The sequence below is a fragment of the Thermothelomyces heterothallicus genome (genome assembly GCF_042370625.1).
Source record: "Thermothelomyces heterothallicus CBS 202.75 unplaced genomic scaffold P884_scaffold_11, whole genome shotgun sequence".
Lineage (NCBI taxonomy): Eukaryota > Fungi > Ascomycota > Sordariomycetes > Sordariales > Chaetomiaceae > Thermothelomyces > Thermothelomyces heterothallicus.
Window position 1 is genome coordinate 190,686 of NW_027192572.1, and position 15,583 is coordinate 206,268.

Sequence of the window (15,583 nt, forward strand, 5' to 3'; positions counted from 1 at the left end):
AAAAAAAAAGAAAAGAGAAAAAAAGAAAAAAGAAAAGGGGGCAGGGGCAGGGGCAGGTTTAGGGACTCACGAGGACCTGGTGCACAAAGCCGACGGGGCCCTTGCCCACCGCCCGCCGCTCCTCATTGATGAGGGTCAGTATGGAGGCCCAGACCGGCGCGGCAGCCGAGGTGCCGTGCATGCGGTTCGGGTAGCCCCTGAGGACGACGCGGAAGTTCTGGCCGGCGGCGGCCACGTCGGGATAGCCCCTGCCGAGCCTGTTGAACAGCTTGCCGCTGGCCGGGGGCGGCCGCAGGCTGTCGAAGCTGACCCCGGCCGCGTTGTCGTACCCGAGCTCGGACAGGTTGGCCTTGCGCAGATACTCCCTCACGTGCCTGTCCTGCCACTTGGGCCGCCCGAAGATGTTGGAGAAGCCGCCGCCCGAGGCGAACGTCCGGGCCGCCACCTCGACCAGCCTCGGCTCCTTGCCGTTGCCGGTGCCGGTGCCGGTGCCGGTGCCGGTCCCGGCCCGGACGGCATGCTGCTGCTGCTGCTGCTGCTGCTCGGGCTCGACCAGCGCGGTGGCCCCGACGCTGAGCACGTACGGGCAGTTGGCCATGACGCGGGGGCTGAAGACGGCGCGGTCCGGGCCGAGGCAGCCGCCGCGGGGGTCGAAGCGGCGGCCGCCGACGCCGAAGTCGCCCGACGACTCGACGACGGTGACGCCCTGCAGGGCCAGCTTGAGCACCTCGAGGCACTGCCGCCGCGTGTAGCTGGCCGGCCACGAGTCCTCCGTCCCGCTGTAGCTGACCGACACGACGCTCGTCGGCCGGTGCCGCCCGCACATCAGCGCCCCCGCGTATCCGCCCTGCCCCGGCGTCGCGTTCGCGTTCGGGTACTCCGGGTCCCGGCACTCCGCCGTCACGCAGTTGCCCGTCATGTTGAATGCCGTCATGTGGCAGTAGGACCCGTCGATCGCGTCAAAGAAGGCTGGGCCACGTCAGTGTTATAATTATACATGCTTTCTTACTCTCTTGTTTCTTTTCCTTTTCCTTTTCCTTTTCCTTTTCTTTTTCTTTTTCTTTTGTTTTTTGTTTGTTTTCTCTTCCCGCCTCTTCGTTCTTTCACTCTCCTGTCTCATTTAGTACACAGAGAGTTGATGGCACGTACTGTTAAAGAAGCCCGGGTACTTGGTATCGGCGCGCTGCTGGTCTTGCTGATACCACTCGTCGTCCGTCTGGAAGAGGACCGTCCTCTGAGGCCATATCAGGGGAATGGCAATCTGGAAGTCGAGATCCGCTTCCTCTCCGGCCCTGAGTGTGTCGTTGGCCGGGCCGAGGGCGCCGTTGATTGACCGGAGTTCTGGGTGCGTACCGCGGGGGACCCAACTGCTTTGGGTCAATCACCAACCTTACCGCCGTGCCGAGGCGTCGAAAGCAAAGGGGAAACACTCACGGGGCAACGTATTTCCAGTAGTTGTCGAGATCTTCCTGGCTGTAATGCTGACCCAGTCCCTGGAAGATGCCGAGCTCGTTGCCTCTCGCGGCTCGTGTACCGTTGGGGAGTTGATATTGAGCTATCCTGGTTGGTCAACAACTGTACCAAACATCCAAACAAGAAAACAGAGAAATGATTTATGAACGTACCCCGAATACAGTTGGGTGTGATCTCGGCGCTGCACGGTCCGGTCACCCGGAAAGGGCTGTCGTCGACGACGGGATCGTCCGGCAATCCCGCCTTGTCCTTCTCCTTACTTCCTCCTCCCCTTCCTCCTCCTCCATGACCCATTCCATGGGCTCCCTCTCTGCCCTGGCTGGCCAGACCCGCTACGAGAGAACGCCGGTCCACCTTCCTCCACCTGACCATTTTTTCCTCACGCCCACCGGCCATGAGCTTGATGCCAGGAGTGATGTAGTCGATGTGATGCGACACCTCGCGCGGAACATGGTACCTGGCCATTCAGTTGGTCCTGCTTAGCTCAAGGGTGGGTGGGAGAGAACGGGCGGTTTGCCTTACTCGGAACAAGCAATGTTCTGCACACCCGTCTCGAGGTTTTCGAACATGTGGTACCTTGTGAGGAGCAATTTCTCGAGCTCGTAGACAGGAGCATCGAACTGAATCCACTGTACCGGCAGCCGCGGACATGCTACTTTAGCTCGTTGCTTTGTGTTTCTTCCCCACTCAAAACTCCCGGCCATAATTAGTATATGGCGGTAAACAACTTTCGCTCACCTGCTTGTTGGCCGATTGCGAGATCCTTCCTTCATCAACCCCTGCCGAGGCCAGCCAGCGTTTGACCTGGGCAACCGAGCGTTCCCGAGGTGCGAACAGATCTTCGACTTCGCTCCTCGAGAGGTGTTTGCCGTAGTTTGGGGAACGTGGGTCGGAGCTAATCATGTTCATGTAAGTGCACCATCACGCCATTTGGTGTCCCCTGTTCAGACTTACATGTCCATCAGCAAGTCATGCGCAGCGTCCACGTTGGACTGCTTCAGCCCGATCCTGACCGGAACGGTGGACTCGGCATCTGCGAGTCCTCTCTTGACCCATCCTTCAATGTTGCCTGCCTCGTGTCTCTCGTGAAGGGTGTGCGACGGCGGGACAACCCGCCTCGAGAACATGTCCCTACTACTGATTTGGGCCCCCGAGGCAGTCCCGAGGAGACAGCAGAGTCTAGCGATCCCGACAAGGGCGTGACGAATGCGCATCTTTATTGTCTCTCACAGCCGCAAGCCAATAGATCCCATCTCCCACAAAACGAGGAAGTTATCAGGCCAAGTGACACATTTCTTGAGGGGGCAAAACAACACGAGCCATCTTAAGGCGAACGGGCGTGCTGACTGACAACTCGGACACAGTGGCGAACCAAGAACAGGCACGACCCGCCATGTCTATTTTCGTATCTGTTATCCATCTTGGCAGTGATATGAGGAACTGGTACAAACTTAGCCTGGGAGTAGGATTGTGGAATGTGCGGCCGGGTAAAATGCTACCTTTATTGCGGTACCGGGCCCAGAACCCTCTTAAAGGGAAAGCTGCGAGCTATTTGCCCATCTTCCCGAGACGAATTCGGGAGAGAGGATGATGAGTTCCGCCGCTAGTCAATAGCAGTCTCACTCAAATCCTCTCCTTGGTACGGGTCCGTTTTCCGGTCAATAATTATTACAACCTGTAATTAATATTGTACAGCACATACATACGTAGTCGTAGTGTCATACTGGCTCAAAGATGCCTCTTGAACACATGGATGAGGCTCAAACCAACATAATCCGAAGTCCTAGGAATCTTGAAATATTGCAACCTTCTAGCTGCTAGTCTGAAGTTGTTAGGTTTGTTACGTGTACTTGTGTGTACTGTGCCAGCCGATTAATCCTTTTCTCTGTGGGCACAAATCAATAGCTCAATGTCATCCATACATACCCTCACTGGCCGGTAATGGCAATCAAGGGGAGAGATGGAGGTATAATTATAGAACCAATCATTAAGTTGTATATATATTCCGTTCAAAGACGCCAAGACGTGCTTGCTACCTAATATACCATCGTCTCTATATATGTACGTACATACAAGCGCTAAACAGTCTATCAAGTCAACCAACCGCCCCAGGACGCCACCCAAACGAGGACTAATTAAGGCTTGGAAACCTGCTCCTTCCGGAAGAATTTGAAGAAGCCGATGGGGATGATCAGCTGGAAGATCAAGCAAACCCAGAAGAACGGGCTCGCAATCCCCGGCATGACACCCTGAGAGAAATCCGGGAACGTCGTGTTCGGCGAGAGAGCATTCGGACTTGTCGCGCGCGCCAGCATAGTGAACACGCTTCCCACCACCTGCGCCCCGATCAAGACGGTCAACACGTGATGCCGGGTCAGCGTAGCCAGCAACAGCATGCCGATTCCGACGCCCTGGATGTTGTCTAGCAGACCTAGCCACAGCCAGAGGCACCTCGACAGGATCGTCGACCCCACGGGGCCGCCGGCCCACGGCAGGTACCAGCCGAGGCCGCTGGTGCCCCAGAATTCCTGGGCCCAGCGCGGGGCGCACAGGCCGATGGCGAAGATGGGCAACAGCCAGGTGTGCTCATCCGAGAAGTACGAGAATGCGTACAGCACCAGCGCCCACAGCCCACAGTAGAAGCCAAGCGCGAGGAGGAAGATGCCCCAGCCGGGAACGTGCTGCGTGTTGAACAGGAACTGCCAGCTGCGGCCGTAGGGCGCCGAGAGCCAGTAGTTCTGCAGGATGATCATGACGAAGAACCACGGCACGACCTTGCGGCGATACAGCGAAATGTAGAAGCCCGGGATGGTGGCGGGGGTCTGGCGGTAGAAGTCGGGCAGCCCGAGGTAGAGCACGACGCCGATGGCCCAGCACAGGAGGCAAATGGGCACGCCTACGACGACTGCCTGCGGTACCTTGGAGGTGCCGACAAAGACGGTCGCCGTCGGGTCTGTGTCGGCTACTATGGAGCCCCAGTACCAGAGACCGATGCTGTAGACCTGGGCGAAGCCCGAAACGACCAGAGCGCGCGTGATCCATTGCTTGGTGGGCGCACCGCCTTGTTTCACCTGTCAGCATCTGCCTGCATACACGGGGGGGGGGGGGGGGAGGGGAGAAGAAAGGGGAAGGAGGCAGGCGGGATCGGGGCAAGGGAGCCATACCTTCGTCGCCAAAGTTTAGGGCAAACGACAGCGCACCGCTGCTGGCACCGGCGGCGTAGAAGCAGGTGGCAGCGTCCTCGATCTTGTTGGCTACGCGCCAGTCGGGGATGAAGGGCGCGATGCCGATCAGCAGGAAGGCGAAGCCGAAGAAGAACCACGGTAGAGACAGAGGGTAGACGGACTTGAAGTTCCGCTCCATCGCCCACCAGAGCAGCGAGGTTCCTATGTACGTGGCCGCGACCATGTAGAGCTTCTCCGGTGTTTGGGTTGTCTCGCCCGTGAGGAGGACGATTTGATACGAGCTGACCGAGATGATTTGACAAAGAGCGAGGAGGAAGGAGTAGAGCGGCCAGTCGCCAAGACGGATGGAGAGGATCCTGATCCATGGTCAGCACGTTTACGCAACGACAACAAGACTAGAGAGCCCATCCTCGAGGCTCGGGACTTACTTCTTCAATCCGGTTGGGGGTTGGTAGCCGTCGCCCAGCAGGAACTCGTCGTCTACGTCGTTCGGCGGGGGCGAGACATCGAAGGCGGACCTGGCGAGGCTGCTCGGCGTTATGCTCCGGTGGCGTTGGCGGCCGCGGCTGACAACAGACTCGTTCCTCCCTGAGCCTTGTCTTGACGCCGGCCTACTGTTCGCTGGGCTTCCGATCCTGGAGTGCCTGCCCAGCTTGGCATCCCGGTATCTGGCGAACCATTCTTTCTCGCTCTTCTTGATGAACGCCTCGATGCACAGCTCGTTGGCCGAGTTGGACGCGGTCAGAGACTCCAGCATCTCCTCAAACATGGCATAGTACTCGCCATTGGAGTCGTTAAAGAATTGGTCAACCTGCTGCAGCTTCAGGTCGTGTCTATCGCCGACGACGTCGGGGAGACTGAGAAGACTGCTGTTGCGGTTGCTCTGTCCGAAAGTGGCTCGAGGGGGGGCCAGCCCGAAGTTGGGAGTCAAAGTGGGCGAGTCCATGCCATCCTTTTGTGCCCGAACACCGAAGCTGTCGACACTCATGGTGCTTTCCCTTGCCGTGGCATTCCCGTAGATGCTTCCTGCAATGGAGCTTGCGGCGGAATCACGGGGCGAATTGGGAGCCGTGCCTGCTACCCACGGAGCCGAGGGACTTGGTAGGTCTGGGCTCAACATTGCCCTTGGTGCCGGCAAGGCGGACGAGTGTGGTGGCATAAGATGTGTCTCTGGCCCTGGGCTAAGTACAGAGGACCCATGGTCAACGTACGTGGCCGTGCTCGTTGGGGAAGGGGGCCGGGATGACAGCCGGGACGGCGGCCGCGACGGATTTGGGCTGCTAGGACTGAGTGCCTCGAGCTTCTTCTTTCTCGCTTCTTTGTGGTGGATCCGGATAGACTCGCTGTACAGTTCATCCAGCTGCTTGACCCATTGCGCGACAGGGAAGCGTTGCTTGGCGCTCCAGGCGCGCATGAGGGCGCGCTTGGAAGGCTTGCATTCCAAAGCTGACACAATGGCCTGCTTGAACTGCTGCAGCAGATGGGACGGCGTCATGGACTCAACAGTGTACCAGAAGCCGGGCATCTGGCCGAGGCCTCCAACGCGTGCGCCAACGCCCAGCGCGCCCTTGCGACCGAACTCAACAGCGACCAGACCGAAAGGTTCGTCCCGCGAAGGAATGAGAGCGAACTCTGCGCCGCTGAAGACATACGGCGGCAACTGGGTGAACTCGGGCTTGCTAAACACGCGCTTGGGGTACTTCTCCATCAGCTTTTGGAGCTTCAGGGCCGCAAACCGACCGTAGAGATCGATAACCGGGCCGACGCAAATGAGCTGCGTCTTGGGGTACTTCTCCAGAATGCTGGGGAAGATGTCGGCGATGAGATCCACGCCCTTCTGCAAACTCCAGCGACCGACGAAAACAAACAACTCTGCGGTAGGGTCAACTTCCAGGCCGGCCCATTCTTGTGCCTGACGTCTGAGGTCGGCCCTCTTCTCCTCAAAAGCATGGTCGATCTCAATGTCCTTGGATTGCTTCGAGACGTCCTTGGTAGGATCCCATTCGGCCGTGTCAGACGGGTCGGGGTTCGGGAGCTGGCCGATGTTCTTCAAGCTCCAGAAGATTGGGTACCGTGCAAGGGAGCGGTCACCGTACTTCTTGGACACGCCCACTGCGCCGAAGCCCCGCTGATGGATTCGGAGGTAACTGGCACCGGCGTGGAGCAAGTTGAAGACTGAGCCGTATTGTACGTATTCCTTGACTATTTCCGGCGACAGGTTGAAGACGTCACAGACCTCTTTCTGCTCTTCCGGCGTTCGCATCGGCCACAGACCTTGGAATTCGGCGTTGTGAAGAGAGAGACAGCAGGGAATGGTCCGCGGGAGGAGATAAAGTGGAGCGGCAGCACCGTGATAGTCGTTGATATGATAAATATCGACCGGGAACCGACGGATCGTCTCGGCGATGCAGCTGTTCCATGCGGAGTACAGAATGGCGCTCTCGATGTCGTCCATGCGAGCGATGTACGGGTTCGCCTTGGTCTGCTTGCGAAAGATCGGGGCATCGAGGAGGACGTAGGTGATGTTTTTGGTCGTGTAGTAGTAGACCTCTATCTCGTAGGGCTGCCCCATGACGTTCACGAACATGGATTCTGCCCGGGTCATGCGGTCAGTCGGGTAGTCAACATCGCCCACCATGGGAACAACCCAGATGAGGTCGACATGAGAGAGCGCGCTTCCCATCAGCTGGGCCATGACGCCTAGGCCACCAATCTTGATCTTGATACCGAAGTCGTCAATGTTGTACTCCATGGTAGCGATGAGCACGGTGCGGCGGCTGCCGGTGGCACCAACAGGGGCGGCGGCGGCGCTCTGGGCCGGCGGCGGAGTCATGGCTTTCATTTCGACGCTGCCTTTGCCGAATGATTTGAGGTCAAGCATGGAGATGCTGCTGAGCCCCAGGGGCATCCATCCCTTGCGAGTGAAACCCGACTTATTGACCTTGACTTGGTAGAAGCTGCGAACATAAATCCACCCGGCTAGCACGGCGAAGATGACTGGCAGGACGGCGAGCAAGACGAAAATCACGATCTGGAGGCCCATATTGCCTGCAGGCTCATACCTGAACTTGAAGGCCGAATCGTCGAAAACGAGCTTGTAAGCGAGCGCCGGCATGGGTGGCGGTTTCGTAATGTTGATGACGTTCTTCGCTAGACTGCTGGGAGGCAGACGATCGACCACCCCGTCTCCGTCGATATCTCCGAAAATGGCGGTGACGTCGGGCTGCTTGTCCGGATTGATGCCCCAGACGTTGAGCTGAAAGTTGGCTGGCCACTCGTACATGAAGTGCAAAGACCAGGTGTGGTGATGGATGAGGTCCATGGATCCAGGCAAACCGGAATCGTATCCCCATTTGTTATACGGGCCATGGATTCGAATATGGGGGAGTGATCTCTCCCACTGAACGTCGTTGCTATCGGCGTGTTGGATGAAGGCCGAGGAACCGAGCGGCTTACTGTAGTACTGGACCTGGATATGCGTACCCGTCCATTTCTGCAGGTCCGTTCCATCCCACTTCAACTTGGGAACCACAGGCCTCGTATCCGAGGAGTCGTATGGGAACCATTCGCTCCAACTTGACGCCCAGTTCGTGCTGTACCGCCAATGAGTGGCGCCAGGGGCGCTGTGCTGGATGTACACATTATCCCCTTCTTCGCCAGCCAGCAATGTTCGCGAATAGTTGGCCAGAGACGGGAAGACTACGGGGTTGTTGATTCTGCCGAAGCGAATGAGAAAACGGTCGGTGGTGTTCGTGGAAACGCCGCCCTTGGTGAGAGCTTTGTCGATGGTGATCTGGATGACGCCATCTGGCACGTTCCTCAAGCTCGTCTCCAACCTCCAGCTAGACTGAATCTCTCCTGTGTAGCCAAACCGTTTCTCCGGCGTGATACTGCTGCATTTCGGCGACTGGAAGGTGAGCTTGGTAGCGTTGTGCGCGCCGTCCGTGGTGACCACCGCGGTCATAGCATCCCTGAAGGAATCGCAATCCATCTCAACGTTATACTCGATGACAATGCCGTCGATCTCGCCATTTGCATCCGTCGAATCGAGAGACACATCATGACCAGGTGCGAACTTCGTAATCATGGGGCCCGGTGCCACCCATTCCCCGGCCGGCACGTATGCCCGGAACTCAAAGGGCTCGAGGTCAATGCTGGAGAGACAACCGGCGCTCTTGCCAGTTCCCGTGAAGTTGTTTTTCCGCGGAGAAGCCTCTAGTCGAATGGACTTCCCGTTGCTGAAGAGGTCCTTGACTTCGGTACCCTCGTCGAAAGGCGAGACGAAGGCGTCATTCACGTCGTCGCATGCAAATGTGTACGAAGTAGACTTTTCACGGTTGTGGTATACCAGCCACACTGGCGTTTCGGTCTCGTTCTGTAGCGGGTGATACATGTCGCGAACCACGCTCCAGATGCCGAACTCTGTCGGGGTTGTACTGCCATTGAGCGTGATGAATTCGGTGCGCTTGGAGAGCGTCTGGAGAAACCAGCCATGCTCAAGCACTGGAAAAGAGTCGCGGAGAGCAAACATGTGCCGGAAGATGTTGCGAAGAGGCGCTGATGGATCCCGATGATCGCGGGAGACACCGGGATCTGTGCACCCATGGCGCCCTTGTTCAATGGGCCAGCCGATATACTGGCCGATCGTAAGCTGGAAACACCCGTGAGCTTGCCACGCCGGGGACGGGGCGAACGCTTGCCGACCATAAACGTAGTTGGAAGCGGTTCCGTCCAACGCATACAGTGCTTGCTCCTCGCCGTAATATACCAGCGGGGCGCCGGGCATGAGGAGGGTGGTGACGAAATAGCCCAGGAGCATGCGCTCGACCCCAAGTTTGATGGCGGGCCAGCGAAAAACATCCTGGTTGGTCACACCGTACAGATGGCGCGGGTCGAACTTGTTGTTGTTAGGGTTGAAAAAGTCGTTGGTGATGACCATATGGTTCCAGGCGTCCACCCAATCCAACGGCAAGTCGTATCCAGCCTCAAGATTGCCGCTCAAGCCGAGGAAGCGGGTCAAGAAGCGGTATATCGAGTAGTGGAAGGCGCCGGCATCGAGCGCGCTGTTCCCGGCCTCGCGGATGAAGAAACGAGAGGAGTCGGAACTGGATGGTTGAAGGGCGATGGCATTGTCGGGTTTCTCCAGTTCCTTTGCCGCCTTGGGTTCCCGGCCGCGCCCGAGATAGATGGATCCAAGGTCGTTGCCGCTGGTAATTTCTCCAAAGATGACAAAGTTCTTCTTGCCAACCTCACTCGCACATTTGCGCATCGCAGAACTGAACGCGGCCTGCGCGTCAACAGTGACTTGAACGGCCTTGTCAATACGGAAACCGTCGACATCCAACATCCGGATGGCCATGCACGAGAAGCGTTGGAGGCGAGCAGCTACCGAAGGCTCCCATTCGCGGAGGCGGTCTTGGACGGATGCGAATTTGGCGAGTTGGCGCTGCCAGTCGGGGTACACGCCGAAGGCCTCGATATCGCCATACTGGTCGAAATCGCTGTCATAGCAACCTTTGAGCCCTGGCGGGTCAATTCGAGTCCCGTCCTCCAGCCAGAACTGGGGATAGTTGCACGTCTCGTTGTACTCGTTGCCGATATCGAAATCGTAGTAGCGCCTTTCCGGATCCTTCCAGAGAACTTTATGTTCTTCGGTACGGAACGGGGTGCTTTCGTTCAGGTAGCCCTCGAACCCGATCAGGTCGCCCAACCTGTCCTAGGGTTAGCCGTCCCGCCGGCCGCGAGAGAAGCAGCACATTGCATATTTACGTAGCCATAGTGTTGTCCATCACGACCCACATGCCGCGGGCATGGATTTCGTCAATGACCTGTTGCCATGTCTTGATGGTGCCGAAGTGCTTATCGAGCGTGGTCAGGTCGATGGGCTAGATCTCGCCGTCAGCACGGAGAGGAATTCGATGTGTTGTTGTTCTTAAAGACATACCGAGTACGAGTCTGCACCCCACGGAAGGTTGACGAAAGGAGAACCTGCGATGTACAGACCCTACTTTCCCGTCAGAACAAGCTACCTGTGGTATCGAGGGACCTCAACGGTGCCCGGTACCTTGATTCCCATGCCAGTGATATAGTCTAGCGAATCTCTGAGGCCTTCGAGATCGCCGCCGAACCGGAGCTGGGTGCTCATCATGTCGGTTTCGTAAGGAGTGGAATAGATGTCATCGTTTGATGGGTCGCCATTGACAAAACGATCCAGGAAGATAGTATAGAATGGCATCCGCCAGTTTTCCGGAGACGGAGCATACTTGAAGTCGGGTTCATCATCCTGACGCGATCCCCAGTAGTCGTAAGGGCTTGTGGCTGACCGGTTTCTATTAAGATTGTAGTCTATCAGGCTGGCGTCGAACTTGCGGCCGGAAACGAAAGTCGGAAGGGAAAGAACCGTGAGAAGGAGCGTGCCAGTGAGGACGGAGGGACGAGTCATCGTCACTGTCGCCCGTCTGTCATGGAGGGTGATAGATAATACGACGAAGCAAACGAGAGACAACAGAAGATACAAACGACAGACAACGACACACTACACTGCAAAGCGTAACACGAAGGAGCAAAAGAGAGGCGATGCCATGAGGTGGATGAGGAAAAAGGTACACCTCAGGTTCGAAAGGAGCTGGCATCCAACGAGAGAAAGCCCCTTGTTCCAAAACTCCAGCACGGGCACTTGCCCGTCCAGGAGGGAGCAGATAAACGAGATTCTGAACTGGGAGCCTGGAGGTATCAAGGGCGGAGGTCCATCCAGGAGGTTCTCGACCCGCTCGGGTCACAGAAGGAGAGAGCCCATGGCGGAGCATGTCAGCATGGTGTATCTCTTGGCCGAATTGGTATCGGTCCATTCTCCGGGCGGTGCGCCAGCTGGGTACGATGCGCTCCTGTTCCCAATGAGATTCAGCACAGCCGGAAGCCGGCAGAAACGCTCTTCCTGGGAGTGGGGTTCGTGGCCAAGGCGTTCCTTGAGCTCTCGTCCTACTGCCTCCCCATGTAGTTATCCATCACCGTTTGCCACAAGCGGCTCTACTATGCCGCGCTCAGCGTAGTGTGCCGTGTACTGTGTAATGTACGTCGCCCGGGAAGTAAACCAGTCCTTTCGTTCCAGGAAGTCTGGCAGGGATCACGTCGAAACCAAGTGCGTTTGAGCGCGGGAGTAAATCCGACCTACCCGGCAGCACTTGTTGGCTACTCAGGGTCGAGCAAAACCTGCGTTTGAGGTGGGGAGGGGCTCTCCTTCTTTCGCCGCATGTTCCCCATTGCGGGACATCATCGGTAGCGTACTGTGTACTTGTAAGGGAATGTACGGATCCGGAGTCCGTTTCGCGTTGACATGGCTCCACTTTAGGATGGGGCTCTGCTCGATACGAGGCTCCCCTTCAGGTACCCAAGCACCCGGGCTGAGAAAGTTGCATTCCGACAGCGAACGCGAAATGGTCGATCGGCTTCGGTCAGGAACGGCGCGATCGTTGATCGCTAACAATGATTGCTGCCCATCTCCCGAGCGATTCCCACAACATCATGGGTGACGGCGCTTGGTCCCTTGCAAGGTGGGGGAAGCTCAACTTCGATCCTGTCAGCCATTAGTTATCCCATCTTCGCTGGTCGGATACGTCGTCGGGAATCTCTCAAATTCACGCCGAGACCGGGGTTGCCAGGTCCTCGTTGTTGTCAAGGAAGGGGCATAATTTTTTCGTGGTCTGTCGTTTGCCCGTTGTGCCTGTGGGTGGTGCAATGCAGTGCGTTGAAATGGCCCCACATTGGCCAGATTTTTTTCGGAAGCGCTGAAAGCCCCACAATGCCCACGCGATAACGTTAAGTGGGTCTCCCGTAGAAAGAGCCCTTACCCTACCGAGGACCCGGGATTCGAAGATAGAGAGCTGACAACCTGCTACAAGTCGTTGCCTCGAAAACGCCGAGTGTGACCTCCGATGGCAATCCTCCTGCACAGTAGGCCTGAGCACTTGTTAACACTGGCTGCGGCCATGCCAACGCTTTACCGAGGCCTGGGTTGTGTTCCCTTTTTCGAAAACTGCACCCTAGCACGTTCTCTTTCGTATTCTCGACCTCGGGCTGTTCTCTGTCCGATTCCAAACCGATCCAGGCTTCAGACTGACAAGGATGGTTAGATACATGGCCGGAGCACACACCGCAAACGCGACTCAGAGTGGTCCGGCATCCCCGGGCAGGTTGAACGAGCAGTACCTGGTCTCCACTTCCGCCTTTGCGATGGCACGCTTCAGCCATCGTTTACGAAGGACTGTACTCCGTACGGATACGCCAATAACATGAGTGGCTTCGTGCATGAGTGGGTGGTTCGACACTGTTCGGAGTATACGCCTAAGAGAGGAGAAAAAAAACCGCTGTTATCTCAACAGGGAAATCCCTTCAGGAGCGTTTTGATACCGAGCCGCGGGTCACACGCAGTGGCCCCCGGCCCGCGTGTTCCCCCTTGGGCCGTACAGTACACTGGTGCGGCAGGATGGACACCCAGGCCTTTAGTTACCATCACTGGCGCTATTCCAACCGGTTGGTGTCTGCCCTGCATTCTCTCCCTTAGCTTGCGGGAAACGAACTAACGTCTCTCCTGCAGCAAGCACCTCGACCCTTACGTTCGACCTTTGGTTACACTCGTTTCAACGTCATCTCCTTAGCACTTCACTTACACTCGTTCTAGTCTGTTTATGTCGTCTCTTGCTGCCGTGCTGCGTAATTTGTTGATGCAGCAGGGTACGCGAGAAGACCTGTTGTGAGCATCCGACCACAGTCACTCCTTGGGACGATCGACAGCCCATAAGACCGGTCCTTCCGAAGGTCTTTGGACCGGCTTAGAAGTAGGAACGTTATCTACTCGAGTACCCCCCGCGCGCAGCCGGAAACGGGCTTGCGTTTTATACTAGTGTTTAGTCGCTGCGAACATGCGGACATCCATCATCAGTACCGCGGTGGCCGCGGCGCTGGCCTTCGCCGGCTTGGGTTCAGCAGCCAACATAACCGAATGGAAGTCCCGATCCATCTATCAGGTCATGATTGACCGGTTTGCTCGCACTGACGGTTCCACGGATGCGTCCTGCGATGTCTCACGGTTCTGCGGCGGCACCTGGAAGGGCCTCCTGAACAAACTGGACTACATTCAGGGTGAGCATGTCGTGAATGACTACCTCCCATCCAAGGAGCTTGTTGGCAGCCTAACCGGAATCGCGCGAGGCAGACATGGGCTTTACCGCCATCCAGATCAGCCCCATCGTGAAGAACATAGAGGAGCATACCTCCGTCGGCGACGCGTACCATGGCTATTGGTCGGTCGACAACTACGCCCTGAACGATCGTTTTGGTACGAAACAGGATTTTGAGGACCTGGTGGCCGAGCTCCACAAGCGTGACATGCTGCTCATGGTTGACGTTGTGGTCAACAACATGGCCCAGGCTTTCGACAACGTCGTCCCGCCCAAGATCGACTATTCCAAGTTCAATCCGTTTAACGATAAGAAGTACTTCCACCCTTACTGCAACGTGACCCAGTGGGAGAACGCGACCGACTATCAGAACTGCTGGTTGTACCCGTACGGCGTTGCCCTGGCCGATCTGGCCACCGAGACTAAGCCGGTGTCGGATGAGCTGGGCAGGTGGGTTAAGGAGCTTGTCGCCAACTACTCGATCGACGGCATCCGTATCGACGCTGCGAAGCATGTTAACGACGGGTTCCTCCCCGGATTTGTCGAGGCGTCTGGCGTCTTCGCTTTCGGCGAGGTTCTCACCGGGGTGCCCGAGGACATGTGCCGCTATCAGTCCCTCGGCTTGCTCCCGGGCATGCCCAACTACCTCGAGTACTACCAGCTCAACGAGGCTTTCAACGGTGGATCTATGGCTGATGTTGCCGAGATGCGCAATGAAGCGGCTTCCAGCTGCAACGACACCGCTGCTCTAGGAAGTTTCCTCGAGAACCACGACATGCCCCGGTTCGCCAACCGCAACGACGACATGGCGCTCGCCAAGAATGGCATGACGTACATTCTCCTCAACGATGGCATTCCCACAGGTAACTATGCCCATTTAGAACTCGTCTTATCGGCAGTGCGGCTGATTGCTCGCAGTCTACCAGGGCCAGGAACAGCACTTCAAGGGCAACGGCACCCCCTTCAACCGTGAGCCCCTCTGGTCATCCGAGTACAACAAGGAATCGCCTCTCTACGTCCTCACGGCGACACTAAACAAAGTGCGCAACAATGCCATCAAGTTGTCGTCGGATTATGTCTTGACGCCCTCGGAGACGCTCTGGGCCGATGTGAACCACCTCTGTCTGCGAAAGGGCCCGGACGGCAGCCAGGTGGTGTTTTGCATCAACAACAAGAGCAGCCAAGGCGGAAGTTACCAAATAAGTGTTGGCGGTTTTCAGAAGAATGAGAAAGTTGTCGAGGTCTTGACTTGCAAGACCAACACGGCGGACATCTCGGGCAATGTCACCATGTACATGAACAAGGGCGAGCCGAAAGTGTATGTCCCTCAGGCAGCTCTGAACGGCACGGGCCTTTGCGACAAGACTGAGGAGGATGGGCCGAGCAGCGGGGCGGCTGCGTTGGGTTTGACCGGCAGCGTGGTGTTGACTGCTGTCATCGGATGGGCGGTAGTGCTCCTTGCCTAAGTCACTCATTTTGTGGGGGGAGGGGGGGTGTCATGCCGGCCAAGTCTCGGCATCGTGTTGGCCCTCTACACTACAAGTACAAAAGACGCTAATACCCATGAACTACCTAATCTATCAACGCTGCTGAGCGCTCCTCGTAGCGTTTGCTTTCCCACCGGCCACAGATAGCGTAGACGCTTTAGGCACAGACACCAGCGAAGGACTTCGGACTGTCGTTTCTCTTCCCTCCGTAACCTCCAGTCCTCAATCGCTTGGTCATCTGCAACAATCGGCTTTTGTATTC

General features: G+C 57.0%; 3 protein-coding genes across 3 annotated transcripts in view; 1 reads left to right on the forward strand and 2 right to left on the reverse strand.

The window, feature by feature from the left end:
- Window positions 1-2,690, reverse strand: part of P884DRAFT_307132 (peptidase S8/S53 domain-containing protein) — a gene marked incomplete at both ends in the record, with an annotated part of 2,982 nt that extends 292 nt beyond the window's left edge. The window contains 7 exons of the mRNA XM_069445125.1: window positions 71-969; window positions 1,150-1,367; window positions 1,435-1,555; window positions 1,626-1,930; window positions 1,996-2,102; window positions 2,212-2,368; window positions 2,428-2,690. Coding sequence (XP_069297498.1) covers window positions 71-969; window positions 1,150-1,367; window positions 1,435-1,555; window positions 1,626-1,930; window positions 1,996-2,102; window positions 2,212-2,368; window positions 2,428-2,687 — 2,067 coding nt within the window. The remainder of the gene's footprint in view (window positions 1-70; window positions 970-1,149; window positions 1,368-1,434; window positions 1,556-1,625; window positions 1,931-1,995; window positions 2,103-2,211; window positions 2,369-2,427) is intronic.
- A 755-nt stretch (window positions 2,691-3,445) lies between these two features.
- Window positions 3,446-11,475, reverse strand: P884DRAFT_20207 (glycosyltransferase family 5 protein). Its single transcript, XM_069438392.1, has 6 exons — window positions 10,723-11,475; window positions 10,603-10,662; window positions 10,428-10,543; window positions 5,087-10,369; window positions 4,638-5,014; window positions 3,446-4,534 (listed from the first exon to the last, which is right to left on the reverse strand). The coding sequence occupies exons 1-6, from the start codon at window positions 11,098-11,100 to the stop codon at window positions 3,609-3,611; spliced, it is 7,140 nt and encodes a 2,379-aa protein (XP_069297499.1). The 5' UTR covers window positions 11,101-11,475; the 3' UTR covers window positions 3,446-3,608.
- Window positions 11,476-13,576: 2,101 nt separating this feature from the next.
- On the forward strand, window positions 13,577-15,300 carry P884DRAFT_299729 (glycoside hydrolase family 13 protein; the record flags this gene model as incomplete). The annotated part of the gene is made up of 3 exons (XM_069444703.1): window positions 13,577-13,796; window positions 13,870-14,697; window positions 14,753-15,300. 3 exons carry the CDS (start codon window positions 13,577-13,579, stop codon window positions 15,298-15,300), a joined length of 1,596 nt encoding a protein of 531 aa, XP_069297500.1.
- Between the last annotated feature and the right edge of the window lie 283 nt (window positions 15,301-15,583).